This window comes from Tamandua tetradactyla, chromosome 15 (genome assembly GCF_023851605.1).
Source record: "Tamandua tetradactyla isolate mTamTet1 chromosome 15, mTamTet1.pri, whole genome shotgun sequence".
Classification (NCBI taxonomy): Eukaryota; Metazoa; Chordata; class Mammalia; order Pilosa; family Myrmecophagidae; genus Tamandua; species Tamandua tetradactyla.
Genome location: NC_135341.1, coordinates 33596362 through 33615972, shown reverse-complemented (window position 1 = coordinate 33615972; position 19611 = coordinate 33596362). Strand labels below are relative to the sequence as shown.

The following is a 19611-nucleotide window of genomic DNA, read 5'->3' as shown; positions in this document are numbered from 1 at the left end:
AGACAGGAAGCAACTACTGCAGCAGGCTCCAGGAACTACCAACTCACCAGCTAGGCACTGAGTTGCCAAGCAGTGGACCAAGCCTTCTACCAGAACTGGTGCAGGAGCCTGAAAGAAGACCTACTATTCTTGCTCTTTAGAAGCCAGGGCCTAGCAGGCTGAACCTTATTTCAGCTGAAGGCTGCCAAGTTGAATAAAGATGGAGGTAGAGAAAGACAACTGGGGGGGTGTAAGGTAGCCTGAGGTGTGTGTCAGATGAAGTCTTTGAAGATCAAGGTTGGCTCAAGGGCTGGGCCCTTCCCAGTCACTTCTGGCCCTATTAAGGGCATGGGGTTGGGGAGACCCAGGCTACAGTGCTCCGAGAGTCCCCAGGCCTCAGATCCCAGAGTCCCTGTGTGTCTGGAGACAACCCATCCCACCCTCCAACTCTGGGGAGTGGGCAAACTGCTATAGAAACCCAATGGAAGAGGCTGTAGCCATAAAATTCTGTTTAAGACTGATACCATGGAAAAAATGTTTATATGTTAAGTACAAAAAGAGACATAAAATTGTATATACAGAATATCAGCTATGTAAACACACCAAAAACCTATGCACAGAAACGTCTACAGGAACATTTAACACTAAAAGATCAACAATGGTAGCATTTGGGTGGCAAAATGATTCTTTTTAAAAATTCCTAAATTTTCCTTAATAAACAATAATTATGATTGCAATAGGGAAAAGTTAAAAAACAAAAAACCACTGGCTGGTGGGTGAGCAGTGTAATGCTGCCATCACATACAAATAGTTGGCTTTGGCCTGGCCTCTTTTTAAAGAGGGTGGCAAGTGGGCCCCTGCCCTCTGAAGAGAGCTTGACCACGCCTGGCCCCCACTCAGACCATTCTCCCAGGCCCCAGCCCTTAGCCCATAGCCTCCTTTATTATCCATACCACATCTCTGGCTGCTTCCAGCCCCATCTTTCCCCTTTCCTCCGCAATTCAGGAGCCAGCTCTGTAGCCACAGGCAGGGCCCACAAAACGGGCCATGCAGTGGCATGTTTTTGAAGGACATGGTACCTCAGCTCTGGACATACAGGTTATTTCAAATACAAAACATTTTCCTGCTACTGCTAGGTGAGTGATGCTTAGTGGCTGTGCAGTTTACAGATGTTAATTATGCAGTCTTTCTTGTTAATCCAGTTCTAAGTCTCTTAAAATTACTCCTACCAGGGATTTTTTTACCTCCCCGCATCTCAATAGGCCAGGGTTGGGCAGTAACAGAACAGATGGCTTGGTTTCAGTAAGTCCCTGTGTTTTGGGAAAGCAGCACTACACAGTAGGTGGCAGACACCTCAGCAGTACAAACTCCATTACATTTGGGAAAGACGTATACCCTTTGCTCTTTAAGTCTGAGTAACAAGTCAGTATTGCTAGCAATTCACATTCTATTCCTGCAGCTGAACAGAAGTAGTGAAGGCTTGCTTTACCCCAAGCAGCTACGTACTTTTGAAGTCATAACCTTGTTGAACATCAGCTTTGAGATCTGTGGCAAGTATGTGTGCTGCCTGCTTAAATGTTTGGTAACTGAGTGAAATAACATGCCACACACCCTGCTCTAAGAAGGCCATGCAGGGGAAGAAAAGGCCATGAACCAGTCTCAGTTCACCTCAACTCAGGCCTGGCTAGAGCCCCTCCCTCTCCCAAGAGAAGGCAAGGAAAGAAGCCAGCAGACATACCACATAAAAGGGATAACCTGTAATTGGCAAAGAAGCCTCAAACTGAAAATGCCCTGGGTTCTAGTATCCTGCCCCCAAATGCCACAAGCCAGAAACAAAAGGCATGCAAGAGTGACCGTCATGCACATACAAGCGCAGACAGAACACTACCAGGCAGAAAAGGGGCTAACACTGCAGAGAGGACCTCAAAGTGCAGCTTGAGCAACACAAGGGAGTTATCCCAAGACCCTTATTAAGCTGCCATGGAAACAACAAACACTTGAAGCTTTGCTTCATTCAGTATCCCAAAGAGAAAAAGGAAATGGTAAAGACCCACTAACACTTGTGGCAAACACTGTATTAGCAAGTATGCAGTCTTTCTCCCAGGCTGCTGGACTCCTTTGGCTTGAACTTGAGAAACTGCAGATGATTATAAGGAAACCAGGTTTCATTACATCCTTAAACTATATATATGTGTGTATATATATATGTATGTATATATATATATATATACACATGTATATATACACACATAACGCATTTAAATGGAGGTGCACACTGTGCTAAAATACAAACATAAATCAAAGATCATATATAAAAGGCTAAATATAACATATAACACAGGCCTATATCCAGCTCTTTGTTGGGAGCTGGGGAAAAACATGGTATTATCTGGAGACTATGTACACAATTTGTGGTGGGCAGGGAAGGCATCAGTGTAAACAACTCAGACTCACTCCACAATACTGGCCCACAGGAAAGCGTGATATAGCTAATGTACAAAAATAGGCTCCCATCTCGCTTTTGTATACAACCAAAAGCTTGACAGGCATCCAGGAGGACCGGGGGCTTTTCTTGATAACAGAGGACTGCACTAAGCTGCTTCTACACCTCCCTGCCCTGGGAACTCACCTGGATTCCTTTAGGCTCTTGGGCCTTCTTCCACCCAATGCTCAGGGTCACGAGGCATACCAAGGACGCCCACCCCACCTCCCATGACTAAACAAGGTCCTTCTGTATCTGTTACTTTCTCTAACTACAAGATATATAGACTTATTTCTGTTAATGTTTGGCACCTAAGAAACATGATGGTTGTGGAATAATGCCAGTGACACAGGGAGACCCAGTAACATGCAGGGTGAGTGCAAGGGGCACTGAGCTGCTCTAGCATCTCAAAACCGGAACTGCAATTCCCATGCATTTATCGGGGTGGGGGAGAAGGGATGTGCAGAATTAACTTCACCAGCTCCTCAGCAGCACATACATTCAGAATTGAAGGCGTTTTGAAGGCCCCACTATACTCTAATCACAAGCCTGGTCACTCCTCTGGAAAAACACAGTGCAGAAACAGTGAAAAATCTGAGTCCCAGATGAGTCTGCCGCACCAAGAGTCCTTTTGAAGAAGCACGGCAAAGGAATTTTTTTCTTTTGAGCAGATGTACAACATTATCCTTGGGAAGGCCATGTGAAAGGATGCTCTCTAGCTCAGTCAAATGATCCAATCCCACTGTTATCTCAGCCCCTCTGAGTTTGTCCAGCTGGCCACCCGCAGTGTACAGACACAGCTGAGCAGCACTGGGGTCAGTCATCAATGGTAGGAAGCCAGAAGGCCTGGAAGAACACAAATCAAATTTAAAAAGCTGCACGTCGCTATATGATGGAAAAAAAAAAAAAAGCTGCAGGTCTCTCCTCACTGCTGAAGGGTCGTCACACCTTCAAGCATCAAGGTGCTCAACCCCAAAAGTAGAGGAGTTATGGCTGGCAGCCAACCCTCCTAACCAAACAACTCTGGCACTCTACAGAGACAGAACATTCCTCCCTTTACATAGAAGATAAGTTGGTTCTGTTTCCCTCCAACACTCACTATCTCCCTTTCACCACAGTAGTCCCAGTGGTAAGGAAAAAAAGGAATGCTCCCTAGGAGGTGGTGACCTGAATAACCTGGCCTCACTGGTAATCTACCAGGTGACCTCAGACAGGCCCTCCCCTTCCTGAGTGGTAGCAGTTTCCTGACCCACAAAATGAGAGGAATTGTATTCAATGGGATAGTTGTCTCAGGTTTCTTGAAACTGACATTGTTTTCTTGCTTAGAAAAAAATAGAGGATATTCTGCTTGGGTAGGACAGTAGAAAAACACCTCATCCCCAAATTCCCAGGTAGGTTTAGGATATTCTAGAGTAAACAAGAGGCTGAAACTCTAGTGTTCTGCTGGTATTGTGTAGGAAGAGACAGACATCCAGGGCCCTGGATGAGTTATGATCATGTCTAAAAATTTTTTTGGAATTCAATGTATACTGAATGGAATGAAAAGTGAGAGGCTGCAGCCATAAAAGGCTAGTTCAGACTATTGTAATGAGCAAAAGAGCTGTCACGTGTGACCCCAGGTTGTCTGGGCCTAACATCAGGAGATGAGAATAAAAACTCACCTATATCCTGGGAGCTCAGCAGTGGGAGCATATCATGGGAAGAAGAGTAAAAGTGAAAGAACAGCCCAACCATAGATCAGGTAACAGGAGGTGAGAAACATGGATTTGGGTGCCTGAAATGTACCTATGTGGAGCACAGCTTGTTGTGCTCATTAAGGCACCCACCACTCCAACTACAAATCACCCCCAGGTGGAAGCGTCTTCTTGTTCACATACCATGTTGGAACATGCACTGGCAAAGGTCATGAACTTTGGGTTGAACTGCAAACAGGTGATTGGACCTGTGTGTTTGCCATCCAACACTGCTACTTTTATGCCACTCTCACCATTCCAAACATGGATCTTGCCATCCTCTGAACCTAAAGAGAAGGAAAATAGAACTGCTCAAGGCCTAACACAAAGTCAACTGGGAAAGAGACATGGATTGAGGTCTGGAGAGAGGCTGAGCTTCAGGACCTAGCACTCAGAAGAAATTAAGAGGGAGAAGCAGTAAAGAAAGGGAACTTCCTGGCAAGCCCCAAATAACTGTTCCCAGCTATTTGCTCTTGGGAAAGTCTCCTCTAGTTTCAGTTTTCTCATCTTAAAAAAGGGGCTGAATACCATTTACCCAATGAACATGAGCCACCAAGATAACTGAATGCAGGGTTATACCAGGAAGTTAGTATTACTAAGAAGGCAGTGCTTATAGTTTTAACTCTAATTAGTTCAGGAAGAGCATTAATGCCAGTTCCCAGTACAGAATCCTGAAGTCAGGACAATTTAAAGACACTATGCTTTGGTATAATGTGCTACACAGAAGTTTGAGAACATCAAATAGATAATTTAACAAATAGTAACTTAATAGTTAATATTAACAAAAATAATTTAAATAAACAAATGCATAGTATCAGAGAAATACCAAGCCCAAGGGGGATAAAGGAACCTCACCAATCATGATAAATTGTGAGTCTGGAGTAAATGAGGCCTCCAGTGTGACAGCTTTGCTGTTGGCATAACCCTAAAATAAAGTAGAACAGTTTTCTTGTTACAGGACCATTAACAAATAACTACCTAAATACACAGATCCAGCACATGCACTGTCTTTCTTTCAAAGAAACAATCTCTCCTTGTGTCGTTAACACCAAAGTTCAAACGCAGCCATTGCCTTTTTCAATCCACCCCGACCCTCCAACCCCATATAAGGAGGGGGCTAAAATAGTTATGGTCAGGAATTATTTTATCTAAACATCAAACCTGGGTCGCTGGATGAGAACTGAATGTTTCATCACCTCAGAATTCAAGGGAAATAAGTTCATGTGGAAGAAGAAAATGCAGGCCCATGCCTTAATTACTGAGTCAAAGATCATTACTGGTGGCCTCCACCAACAGTCTTAACACAATTCTCAGTACAGGAGAAAGGCTGAAGCTCAAAGGCTGTCAACTTACCCCAAATGTATGCATCACCACTCCCTTGAAGGCATCAATGAGGCGGATGAAGCTGCCATTTGTGGAGATGAGGATGAGCTTGCCATCATTGCTGAACTTTAGTCCGGTCCACTCACAAGTCCGATCATACTGCATCTTAAAGGTGGCAAATGGCCCCTGTGAAAAGTAAAAATAGAAGCTCCAAGTCCAAGGCACATTAATAATTCCTTCTGCCAGAGCCAGCTCCCATTCTATTCTTTTAGATTCCTTTTAGAGTAGGAAAGCAGAGGATAAACTACTGCTCTGCCCCTGCCAATATCCACCATCCACCTTCTCTACTGTAGAAAAGGCTCTTAAGTGTCCAATCATAATGTCAGGACCGCCCCCAAATTCAAAGATTTACCTTATCAAAAGAACGAAGATCATAAAGTTTGACCATTTCAGAATTGACTCCTGCAGCAAAAATTAACCCTTCTGGATCAAAAGAACAAACTGGCTTGCCTTGTAGATGCATGAGGCCCTAAGAGAAAAGAAATAAGACAAAAATTAATGAATTTAGTACCCTACCACCAAAAATTTATTTTCCCAATGAAAACTAAAAAAGGAATAATAACAGATACCAGTCTATCTATAAAAGAGTAAAAGCAGACATAAAGCTAATGTAATAAGACCTTTTAAAGACAGGGTTCCTATCCTGTACAACTGATTTCAGATCAAACCAAACTATACATTATTACAGACATTGAGTTCAAATAAAAACAAATTATTTCAGGCTACAAGCTATAGTTCAAAGGCACCAGGAAAATTCTTTTTAAAGTACTGAGCTAAATACTATCAATGGTGACTGCTGGACCCTGATTTGGTAGCACAGCTTTCTTTTCTAAAGTATTGGTTTCCTGGATAGAACTTCTATACTGAACTATCAGAATCTTTGTCAAATGCTGCCATTTGACATTTCTTGGAGTTTTCTAGTATTAAGCAGTTATGAATAGAGAACTCTCATAGTCATCTCCATCTTGAAAGTCAAATGATTCCTGAAGCACTTGCCTTGGTCAAGTTGTGGTTTTTGAACCATTGATAAAAAAATCAAATATCAAAAAATTAACCAGCTTGGATATTGTTCATCACTATAATCATTGTGACATTCTTACAGTAATAACATTTTTTGGGGGGTTGCATGGTCCCGGAAGTTGAACCTGGGTCTCCTGCATGGAAGGCGAGCATTCTACAGTAATTACAATTTTAATGTGCATAAACCAAAAGGGACATTTGCAGCTGTCAGAGGCTCATTCTGTATTGTGTATGCCTCTTTTAAACTTTATGTTTTCTAAAAAGATAAGTCCTTCGTTTCAATTGTTTTTGGAGATATTTTTTATTTAAGTTTGCTTATTTCTTTGCATTAGTACACATTTTATGGAGTTTATGTTATACCAGACTTCATTTGAAACTGGTGATTATAGGCGGATCTGTAAAACCATTTATAATTTCTCGTATTTTGATAAATAGGTAAATTAATGCATTCAAGTGATTGGGTCCCCCTGACGTATCTACTGCTGAGGGTGAGCTGTGAAGGTCCAGCAGGGACGGGTACTGCCCCATAAGGGGGCCTGAACCAGGTTTTAAACTTTGTTGTTCACATTTATTAATTTTTTACATTAATGACTATAGAAACTGGTATTAAAAATTGTTTAATACAAGACATCAATGTTTACATATATGTTACTCAAAAAGGTGTATTTTCTTGGGTAAGTGGTCAGGATTACAAAAAACAATGCTGTATGAATGTGTCAGTTTTACATTTAAGTGAAACATCATTGTAATTCACAAGGTATATTTAATCCAAACTGAAATTTTGTTTCAACTGAGTTTATAGTTAACTGTACAAATTTACTTGTTTTTAATGGTAAATAATTTAATTGGGTACCTTTTAAAAATAAAGACGATTAAAAGAACTGTCCTTATTTAAACAAAGAATTGAGCTAAACAGCATAATGTAAACTGCACTAGTGAGGGTAAATATATTTGCTTATTGATTACATATGAGGAAAACAGGCTGCCTCCAAAGTTTCAAAAGACTGCAGGATTCCAAAAAGGAACCACTGCTTTCCTCTTTCCCTGAGAGGGAGTTGATGATAGTGTCCGCCACAGAAAATACTCAAAAAGTGTTATCTGTGAGGTACCATTACCTGGCAGTTAGGAGACCGGAGATCCCATAGTCGAATGGTCTTATCAAGAGACCCAGAAATGAATGTGTCATCCACAGGTGACATGGACAAGGCCACCACCCTGCAATGCATCAAGATAAATAGGAGATGAAGCAAAATATTAGCAAAAATGAATGTGAACTCCAAACTCGTCTGCTTATCTATATATATACCTGTTCTCTTAAAACTGCCATTTTAAGATACACACTGAAACACACTTATACAATCTATCTGGAATAATCAAATGACAACTAATATAATGAAAAAACAACTTAAAGTCACAAAATAAAAACTTATGATTCCAAATCCAAACCACAATGAGATGCCACTTCACATCCACTAGGATAGTTATAATCAAAAAGACAAAGTAAACAAATTATACCACTTACATATTGCTGGTGGGAATGTGAAACAGTGCAGCGTTTTGGAAAACAGCTTGCAAGTTCTCAAAAAGTTAAAGTCACCATATGCACCAGGAAGTCCACTCCTAGTTTTATACCCAAGAGTGTTGAAACATATGCCCAAACAAAAATGTGTACTAAAATGTTCGTAAATTTCTAATAGTTCAAAAGTAAAAAACCTATGCCCATCAACTAATGAATGGATAAACAAAGTTGTGAATCTATCCATACAACAGAATACCATTCGCAAAAAAAGGGAATGAAATATGGATTCATGCTACAATATGGATGAATCTTGAAAATATGATAAATGAAAGAAGCCAGATAGAAAAAGCCACATATTATCTGGTTCATGTGAAACGTTTAGAATAGGCAAATCTAGAAACAGAATATTAGTGTTCCCAAAGCTGGGGGGAAGGGGAGAATGGGGAGTGACAGCAAGTAAGTACAGGTTTCTTTCTGGGGTTATGAACATTTTTTTGAATTACATAGTGGTGATGACTGTACAACATTGCGAATATATTAAAAACTGAATAGTATTAACAGAGTGAATTTTATGGATGTGAATTATATCTCAATTAAAAAAAAAGTATTACTCTTCAACTAGAGGTTTGTGGACTATACCAATGATCTCAAATATGAGCAGCCTGCAGGGATGTGAGGGTAGTTCAGTGGTAGAATTCTCCTGCCATGCCAGAGACCTGGGTTCGATTCCTGGCCCATGCACTTCCCAAACAAAGAAACCAATAAAAAACAAATGAACAAACAAAAAACTAAACAAATGGTACTGCAATAATGGGATACTCACATAGAAAAAGAATGAAATGTGACCCTGCCATGCAGCATACAAAAAAAAAAAAAAAGATTGCCAGGACCCACTCCCACAGCTTTTAATCCAGTAAGTCTGTGGTGGGGTCTAAGAATCTGAGATTCTAACAAGCTTCCAAGTGACTGTGATACTGCTGGTTCAGGCACCACACTTAGAAAACCACAGGCCTGTGCTAACAGCAACAATACTACTGAAACAGGACCCCTTTTATGGTTATTCTATCAAGAGTCAGACACTTAAAAACACTTCTTCCAACATAACCCAGCTAATTTTTACACTAGTTGCTCAACTTGAAATTTTAAAAGATAATGTTAAAAACCAAAATTTCCCGGGATGCTGAGGAGGTAATAAAACAGAGACAGTGGAATACTTATGGATATGTACTTTTTTTTTGCATGGGCAGGTACCAGGAATAGAACCTGGGTCTCCAGTATGGCAGGCGAGAACTCCGCCTGCTGAGCCACTGTGGGCCCAGGACAAGTACTTTTAAGCCATGGCATTTAGCTCAGAGAAGCTCTACCTTGGTATAAATAAGGCTCTATCATGAAAAGTGCAGGGAATCCACAAGAGAGCAAGATCTCAACTCTAAATCAAGATAACTCCAAGTGAAGGTAATAGAAGGTTTTCTGGAAGAAGCAATATTTGCAGTGGAGAGGGTTTCAATAGGAGACACCTTTCTGAGGCATGCCCGACAGGAAGGCATGAGACCCACATTCAGGAAGGACCCCAGAGTTCACATCAACTGGAGTGGTAGGAGATAATCCTGGAAAAAATAGGTCAGAACCAGAATGGGCGAACCTGACTCCAAGGGGAAGGAGAAGGCAGCTATGGAGAAATACTAAGAATTTCAGAGAGGATGTAGTCAGGGTTAGGATACAGGGTGCTGCTAAAGCAGGATGATGGTAAAGGATGGGGAAATCAATTAGGATCTGACAATAATACACCTGACATGCCATGAGATACAAAAGAAGAACCAAAGGGGTGAGTAAGGAAGAAAGTGACATCATGTGAGGCTGTATCTAGAACATGAGTTTGGCAACTCACTGGATGTGAGGGCACAGAGAAAAGAGTGACCAGTGAACAGAGACTCTGGGTCAGGGGAACTAAAAGGGATGAAGATAAAGAGACATTAGAAGACAGAGAAGCTGGCTCAGGAGTGTAACAGTGACCGATGGGCGGAATGTTAGACCTATCAGGGAGGAGCATGGAAGAGACATCTGGGTAGATGCGTATAAAACCTATGGGTAGAAGATAAATCTGGAATTCAGGACAGACACAGGTTTAAAAAAACTGACTTGGGAAACCAATTACATAAAGGTAAATGAAAACTGAGATTAGAGCTATTTGAAAAAATAAAAGGAAAGAAAAGCCAAGGCAGAACCTTTGCTGATTTTAGAGTCAAAAGAAGACAAAGGAAAAAGAGGGGCCCAAAACAGCAAGAACAGAACCAAGCTGGGAAAAGTCAGCTGCCAAAGGAAAAGAAGTTTTACAGAGAAATTGAGTACAAGAATATACCCAGGGCAGAGGGTTTAACTGGAGGCAGGGAAAGGAATTGGAAAAAATGCTACATAAATGATTCTAAGAGTGGAACGGAAGTGATGTCAACAGTGAATGAATATGGGGAGGAAAGACAGAGGTCTGTAGATTATTTGTTCAATTTGACGGTGAGAAGGAATGGGTGACAGGGTGAAGAAACAGATTTAAAATAAGCAAGACCAAGTAAGTTTATAGGAGCAGGGAGAAGACCAGTCAAAGAGATGGAAACAAACAGAAAGGAGGTGGATTTTGTCAAGGAAGAAAGTACTTCTTTCTTGAGGAAGGCACCAAGCAAGACAGGAATGCGGGTCGAAGGGATAGAAGATTAAAACGATCCATTCTGGATGGCCCTTGATTTTTTCAAAAAAAAAAAAAAAAAACAAAGTCATCTGCTAAGAATCAGGAGGTCAAGAGTTTGGATAATTGAAAAAACTGGAGATTTCAAACAACTGCAGTTAACTCCTAATTACAAACAGGACATAAGTGAACATTTGACTACAAACCAGGAAACATATCACAAGTCATCTTTTGTCTGGTCCTAGCCAGTAACCAAGAGATGCTACCTCATGCCTTCAGCAGTGTAGAAACACCCTGCCTAACAAGTATGGTGGCCTACAAGATGAAGATCTCTATTCTTTGCCTGTCAGGCTTCCATACCATTCTGAGCTATATTGGGTCACTGCTCATTACAGTAAGTGAATGCAGGAGACAACATCCTAAGTGATGAAAATACCATCCGAGGGAAAATATGTGTTTAAAAATTCAACCAAATATTGAAAAATAGGAAAAAAAATTGTGGAAATGGTTGTGGGATAGAGAGAAGCAACCTGTGTGTGGAATAGGAAAACAAGCTTCTTAACTTTTAAAAGTAACAAAGGACAATTTTTTTTTCTTTTGCATCCTCATTAATGTCTTTAAGTGGGACTTTTTTATGTAGGGCAGGGGCCTGGTGAAATGGGGGCCACCTATACTGGAAGGGGCATCTGAGAACTGGGGTTCCTAAATACTGAATGTAATTTTTACTACATAGGTTAACAAGAGAAGACTGGCAACGACAAATAGTAGTGAGACATTAGCATCAGTTTACTAATAAAATATCTGCACTCTTTCATTCTCTGGGTAACTTCAGGAATAGAAGAACTAATTGCTTCTCTAACACTTGGTCTTACCTTTTGCTATGTCCAGGAAAGTATCTGATGTACTTGTTGTCATGCAAAGACAGGTAACGAATAGTATCTGTAAGAAGACATATAAGGCATGATAATATTTTACTATTCTAAAAGGAATCTGTTTTGCATTTTCCTCTTGAAAGACAAGGTCAAAGAATCCAGTTTTCCACAACCCAAGCCAGGTGTGACTGAACAATGGCAAATGATTCCTCTCTGCAGCTGGAGGAAAAAAAAGTCACATAGATTCCATATAGCTCAAAAGTGGAGTTGTTAATAACAGACAGCAATGTTTAAAATCATTGTTTTACTATCAATCTTTGGTTTCTGTAAGGCAATCATAGCTTGCATATTTACAATGCAACAAGCCCTGCAAGCCCTGTAAATATACCCTGGCAAAAAAAAAACAAACAAACAGAAAAAACACCACACAAGAAAACAGTAAACCAAACACACACACACACATACACAAACTCAGATTGTTTTAGACATGGGTCTAGTGCCCAGAGAATAGCAAAACTTAAAAGAAACTTTTTGGCTGCTGAGGAAACACTCAAGGAGGTGAGCAAACATGAAAACTGAAGGTCAGGCAACAAATTTTAGTCCAGGGTTCTCCAACATTCTGTCAACCCAACCCTGACCTCATCAGAATGTTTGACTGGATAAATAATTTACACTGAAACCAAACAAAATGGAGAGAGATGCAATGTCCTACTACTTCTGTTCCAATTAATCAACTAACCAGTGGTCCCATGGGCATCAGATAAGAATACTTCTGAGTTAAAAAAAAAAAACAAAACACAACAAACAGAACAGGTAGACAAAAGAAGCAGCAAAGAGATTGGGGTTAAAAAGATCTTAAGACATTTAAAAATCAAATATGCAAAATATAATAAGTCATAGTAGTGAGATGCTGATATCTCAGAATGGAATAATCCATTCCAGAAAGGAATAATCACAGAGATATGTTCTTGGGGAAAATACAAGACAAACACCCTTAAAAACCAAATGATTCTAACTGGGGTGGTGCAATGGTGGCTCAGTGGCAGAATTTTTGCCTGCCATACCAGAGACCCATGCAAAAAAAAAACAAAAAAACAAATAATTCTTGAAAGGAAAAATTAAAAATGTTGGTGGGAGGGGAAAGAAGTGCCATAAAGAATAGAATAGAAAGTAGGAAGGTATTTTTGCCCTAAAAAGACTAGGTATAAGGAACAATTGTTCAGAAAGAGGTAATAGGAAATGGTACCAAATGCAGAAGGGAAAGCACAGAAAGCACATTCTTGAGGCAAACAGAACACAGGAATAAAGAGGCTGAAAGCACCAAGGGGTTCACAGGAGTGTTTCCTGATAAAAGAGCATTTAACCTGGGAGAGGCAAAAGGACACACTCAATACTGAGCCCTATAGTATTTTCCTTCAAAAATCTTCATATTTCTCAAATGTCAACTATCAAGTACTCCTGGTTCTTTTATTGCTAGGAATTACTCACCTGCCCTAAAAAGAAAAGGACTCTCTCCCCATTACCTGATTTCCCAGAGATGAGCAGGACGTAGCCATCCTTTCTGCCCCACTCAGTAGCTGGTGCACTGTTCCTGGCAAGGCAGTGGCCTGTACAGTTATCTCCTGTACCGGGTGGTATCATAGACCCTCAAACTGTACAAACTACTACCTCAGCCTGGAATCAGGCAAAAGGAAATGGAGCATTGGAGGAACTCTTCAGGAGGCACTTGATACAGGAAAGGCAATATCCTCAGAGCAGAGGGCTGGCAGCAAATCTCCAAGTACTACACATTTGCCTTATCTTACACTACATTTTGAAAATCCTCATTTAATCGAAAGACAGCCCAACATTGGAATGATCACATAGACATGTTCAGTCAGGATCTTAATGCTTTATATTCTTTGTCCAAAAGCATTAACTGTACTGGTTACTTAGAAAACCACTTCTGAAATAGAGGCATGAAAAGTAGAAATGATATACATACTAAAAATCAACTACAGGCAGAAAGGTCTCATTTAAAAAAAAAAAAAAAGACTGCCTATCTGTTATGAGATAGGCACAGCCAAAATAGTAGCCTAATAACATAAGGAAAAAGTGAAAGTCAATGAACCAGCAAGATAAGTTAAAAAACAAAAAACCAAACCATTCACCTACAGAGTCCTAACATGCAAATAAGTGTTACAACTCAATTGTCAAGAAAATCTGTTATCTGAAAGTGACATACCAGTGGAAATGTAGGTAAAAATAGAGACATTTTATGACAGAAAGAATTCTTCAGTTTAATTTCTAAAAATGACTCTTTACTCTTCTACGATATGAGCTTTATTTAACAGTATAAAAAAGGGTTAAAACTCAGACCAAAAACTGTCCCTGTAACCAAATATGACTAAATCAATATACTATCTTTTATGGTACAGACCATAAAAGGTTGGGCATACATCAAAATCTCTAAGTCCCCTTAAACCACCGTAGCTCAAGCATTTGTGAGAACTTTTCTCAAATCAATATATTATCAATGTGAAGGTACTGTTGTTTGCCACCTGCTACAATCAAGTATTCTTTCCTCTTATTTGTTCTAAATGTATTCTTCCAAGTTTCAAGAGGTACAAACCATAAATGCAATTTGTTGTTTCTTTTTCCCACTCCCCACTGTAAGGGGGCCTTTCACACTCACTTCCAGGTCCTTCAAAAGTGCCAGTGATGGTGGCTTGGTTCTAGCATGCCTCCAGTCTTAACAATGTAATTAGCATTTCCAACATCATAGGAAAATATTTAACCTAAAGTAACCATAATCAAAGCAGAAGTACTCACAAAAATTCCATTAACTATTTAACAAAGGAAACCACGACCTTAACTTCCTAAAAATAAGGCTTGCTTACCGTCTATTTTGTTAGAGCTGTAAACCACTGTGTTTGCTGCATGTGTGTATCTGATGAGGTCCACGCCATATTTCTTACTGTACAGGGTTCTCTTTGGTCTGAAGAGGAAATGGACAGAAAAAGAAAACCATCAAAATCCTCGTCACCAAAATATGGAACCTCCATATAAAGAGAAGCACTTGAATGATATGGCAAGGGTAAGGATTTTAAGAAAGCTGGAACACTGGAAAGAAACAGAATTTCTTCCAAAGGGGGAAAACACACTGAATCAATCAAGTGCAACAGCTGTCTAAGAAGGTTTTTGCCTTTGAACACCTAATGCTGAGGTTACGAAACAGCAGTAAATCTGGGTGGCTCAATTCACTTTTTACTGCAATGTTCAAAAGTAAGCTTTGAGAACAAGACAAATATAACTATTTGGGAAGAAAGATACCCCAAACAACATAAGTCATAATTTATAACAAAGACATATGCAGAGATATGTCAAATCAAAGAGACAAGAACTTTTTCTTAAGCTATTCACTTGGAAAGATGCACTTTCCTCAAAAAAGGCACTGATTTAGCAAAACTGAAACCAGATGCAAAACTGCTTCCCCTTTCCTAATCTAACTACTTTTGCAGAACATATGCATCCTCCCTATCCTACAGGTCCAAAGCACCTGCCAAGCCTTTTAGCAGGTAAGCCTAACCTTTCCTAGCAAACTAATCAAGGGTTCTTTTCTTTTTACTTAAAAGTAAAAGGGCACAATACCAAGCTTAGGGGTTATCAATCTATTTGAAGCACTTCTAGTGTCTTCCTCTATAGAACCTTGAAGATCAGGATGAAACTAATCTTAGCAAAATCTTTAACCAAAAACTTTCACACACACTGCTTAAGTTAGGCAACCCCACCCCACACTCAAACGACTTTGTAAAGCTAGATTTCAGTAATAGGACTCTCTATAATTTACCAAGCCAGAAAACAAGAAAGAATTTAACATAATGTTCTTCATTTAGGTCCTAGAAGGATTTCATAAATCCCATACCAATGTTTACCAAGAATTCCAATTTATGAAAAAGTTCACCTTTTCAAGGTAAAATCCTCTTGGAATTTAGAAGCTAAACAATCAGAGGACTGAGGCAGCCTTAAGAAGTCAGGCTGCACTTTCAGTTTTTGTTAATACTGAACAATTTTGTAAATAATTCTTTGCACTTTCAGTTTTTGTTAATATTAATGAGGCCAAAGCTTCCCGACATAAAATCTATTTCTAAAGAATCTTGATTCCAAATATGCCAGATTTTCCATATTCTTACATCATCCCTAAAAAAAGATGAGCTCAGGGGTGCACAGTAGCTTAGCGGTTAGAATGCCCCCCTTCTATGTGGAAGAACCAGGTTCTATTCCCAGACCATGCACTCAAAAAAAAAAAAAAGCAGATGAGCTCAAAGCCTACCGCTGAGTCTACCATCTGGGGTTCTGCTGTAGGTGAGTGAGGTGTGTGTGTGTGTGTGTGTGTGTGTCTGTGTGTATGTGTGTGCAACTCAAAGCTGACTTTGAGTCAGAGGAAAGAGAAGCCTACCCCAGAGTATTTCAGCCTGTCTACAATAATGAGGACAGAGCCTAAAGGGTGTGGCATAAGTTTTCATTTCCATTTAGATGTGGCCTATTTGTCACAAATTTATCAATAATGCTAATCTGAGATTTGTTCCTAATAACAGAATTCTGTTAATTCCCTAATATAACCCGTTTCCTAATTTGAAAGTAAGATCCTAAATGCAGCCATTTCAGGGGGCCTTTACAAAGCCCATGCACATTTTTTCACAATTTTTAAGGGTAAACTCCTAACCTCAAACTATGATTCTGGTAATCAGGTATAAGGCAATAATATAAAAGCCTTCTCTTTAAATAATTTGTACTACCTACCACAAACAATATCCTTTATATTCTTTGAAGTTGGAAAAATTACTCAATGGATGAACTCCACTGTAAACAAAGATTAAATGAACATTAAACTGGAAAATATTAAGCACAAAGAATCTGATTTTAGCCATTTTCAAACTCCCAAATTCTAACACTAGTACTACCTAATAAAGATACTATGCCTTCCCAAGAAACATTACTTTTCATCCAATGTTGATTTAACCTACACTAGTGGCAAAAATTTTCTTCACATTACCTCTTAGGATCATGAATTCCTAGAGACTAAAGAGACCTTGGAAGCAATGGTTGTCTGATATTGACTTCACCAACATTACATGGCTGGTCATAAGGCCAAACTAGAACCCAAGTTTCCTAACTACCAGGTTTCTGATGCCACAGAGTATAATGAAACAAGGCCACAATTGCTTGATGGGAGAAAATTTTCAAAAGCATGCCTATAGTACTGTATCAACACTACATTTCTTAATTTAGGTAACTGTGCTCCAGCTCTGTAAGACAAGGTCCTGGTGCTGAGGCCATCCATGGTGAAGTGTTTAAGGATAAAAGGGCCTGATAACTTCAATTTACTCTCTAATAGCCCAGGAAAAAATATGCATACAAACAAATATTTACATAGAGTGATAAAGCAAATGGAACAAATGTAACCAACTGGTAGATCAAATGGGAGGTCTCTGATCAATGTTGTAACTTTTCTTTAAGTTTGTAATTATGTAAAAATGCTAGGAGGGAATATATTGCATTGTCATAAAGTTGGCATTTTACTTTTAACAAGACAGAACTTCATGCCATTGTCATCCCTCCCAACAATTCGAAATTTTACCACATTCGGAGACCAACTAAATTCTACTACAGCCTTCATTACCTTTGAATCAGAATACACCTCCATCCTCAGGTACCAGGGAGAGGTTCTAATCTGTGTACAAGCAATTAACATTTCAGGCAAGCCAGCTTCAAATTACTTCTAGTTCCAGACTCTAGAATCCCAACCCCAACCCCAGCTTGAAACTCCCTCTTTCAAGCTGACTTCTAATGGTCAGGCCTGCACAGAAATCCATCTACTAAATGAGTAACACTGACTCAAATAACTTAGTATGGTCCAGGTAACAATTCCCTCTCCCTCAGGATCACCACCGCAGGCACTCTTCCATACACTGCAGGCAGATCCAGAACCAATTACAAAATACTTTCTCACAAGGACCAGTGGGAAAAAAATTAGGTAGACCAAAACCGCACTACTTTAAATAATCAAATTGAGAAATGAAGAAACAAGTTCCAAAAGAAAAGTTTAGGGATATCTGTTTAAAAAAGAAAGAGGCAAAAGGAACACCTGGAAAAGAGAAAAATCCAAAGATTCAAGAAATATCTGGATCCAGATAACAAAACAAGGTCTGACAAAACCAGTAACCACCGACTTAAAAGTAAGTCTGCTTGGGGAAGATGGCTGAGGGAAACTCAAAAATTTAGCTTAAGGCTCCAAAGGAGCTCACAAGTCAGTAAGATCTGGAGAAAGCCAAGGATACAGGAATGAAGCCAGGCTGAAAAGGTGCCCCAGGGAAGAATGCAAAGTGCTGTGCTTATTAAGATTTTGCAAGAGATGCAGGTGTGGTGGGTCGCCCGAGGATCTGGGGCAGCATAAAAGTTGCAAGATCAGACTAGTAATTTTGATCATTCTATGTGGACCACGAAGTGTAATCGAAAAAAAGTGGGAGAGGAAACACGAAACTGTTATACGATGCTTTCTTTGTTCTAACGGGAGGCTCACATTCAGATTGGGATGGGACGGCCAAGTTCGCTGGTGTTATGGCAAAAAGAAATAACAGGAAAGGAAGAAAAAGTTTCAGATGTTAAAAAGTTCAGTATAAGCGTGGACACCGGGTCCGAGGGAGTAACAGAATGGCTTGGAAGTGGAAGGGAAGGACCGGGGCCCAAAGAGGCACTACAAAATGAAATCCTGACAGCTAAGAAACTGCACCCACGCGGCCTTATGGTAGAAAGGCCGATGGAAGCTGAGAGGCAGAGAATGGGTGGACTACCGGGGCTGGATCGAGGTCACCGAGAAGAGGGCAGAGAGAGGTGATGCTCTAGAATAAAGCTGGAGTAGTTCTTTGAGGTTCAGTGTCTGGGCCAGAGCCAATGGGCACCATCGACAGTACCAGGGTAGCGGAAAACTCTACCTGCTGGGGGCGGGATGGGGCGTTTTAAAGGTCAAGGTCAAGGTGGGGTTCGGTAAAAGATGCAGAAGTGCTCTAAAAGGAGACCGAAAACAGACAAAATAACACTGACAACAACAATAATAATAAAGACGAAGGAAAAGGAAAGGTCTCCCGGACGGCTGCACGTTGCAGGCGCCCCTGTAAGCAGCGAGTGCAAAATAGGCCAAGAGCCGAAGTCGAGGAGGAGGGAAGGCCGCAGGGCGAGAGCCGGGCCACTGGAGGGACTCAAACCTGGGCCCAGGGCCAGCGCCGCACTCACTTGCCCTCCTGGCAGTCATAGAGCACGATGGAGTCGTCGTCGCTGCTCGAAATGACCGTCTCGCCGTTAGGGCTGAAGTCGAAGCAGTTAATCTTGTCCGAGTTCTCGCGGAACACCTTGGCGACGCGGAAGCTCCGCAGCACGCTGTCGGTCAGTTTCATGGCGGCGGCTGCTGGAGGCGGCGGCGCAGGGCTGGGGCGGGGCCCAGCGGCGAGCTGGCGGGCGGGCTGCCGAGGGGCCAACCTGGGCGGAGCGGGCGCCGCGCCTGCGACGAACGAGAGGACAGGCGACAGTCAAGCCGCCTTCTCTTTCTACTCGTGCAGTACTCTCCTGCCCGGACTGCGGGGACGTGCAGACGGTTTCTTCTCCCGGTCGCCTTAGGGCCAACCGGCGCGAGTCCTGCTCATTGTGTCCACCATCTTGGGACGACAGGCAGAAGCCGAAGGCGAGGAGCCTCTGCCGTGGTGCACGCCGGGAAAGAGGGTGGGGCGGGAAAGGCCGGGAGGCGGGGCGATGACGTCAGGGTGGCCTCCTGGGAGTGGAGCTACTGGGCGGCCTGTGGCTGCTGTGTCCCGGTGAGTTGCTGGACCAAAGGGACAGCCGAGGGATTTTGTGCCGGGCTTTGAGATATCCCGAGAAACTCGGGGGCCCCCTGCTGGCATCTTGACCGCCGA

The 19611-nt window shown here is 41.2% G+C and overlaps 1 protein-coding gene across 2 annotated transcripts; it reads right to left on the bottom strand.

Annotated features, from left to right (window-relative positions):
* Positions 1-502: 502 nt before the first annotated feature.
* On the bottom strand, positions 503-19411 carry WDR82 (WD repeat domain 82). Of its 2 annotated transcripts, none has more exons than XM_077129085.1 (9): positions 18938-19411; positions 14545-14642; positions 11666-11732; positions 7713-7812; positions 5930-6046; positions 5548-5703; positions 5050-5119; positions 4339-4481; positions 503-3307 (listed from the first exon to the last, which is right to left on the bottom strand). In XM_077129085.1, exons 1-9 carry the CDS (start codon positions 19096-19098, stop codon positions 3278-3280), a joined length of 942 nt encoding a protein of 313 aa, XP_076985200.1. In that variant the 5' UTR covers positions 19099-19411; the 3' UTR covers positions 503-3277. The 2 variants fall into 2 exon arrangements, with proteins under 2 accessions (XP_076985200.1, XP_076985201.1); XM_077129086.1 differs by having other exon boundaries at positions 18910-19067.
* Positions 19412-19611: the final 200 nt, after the last annotated feature.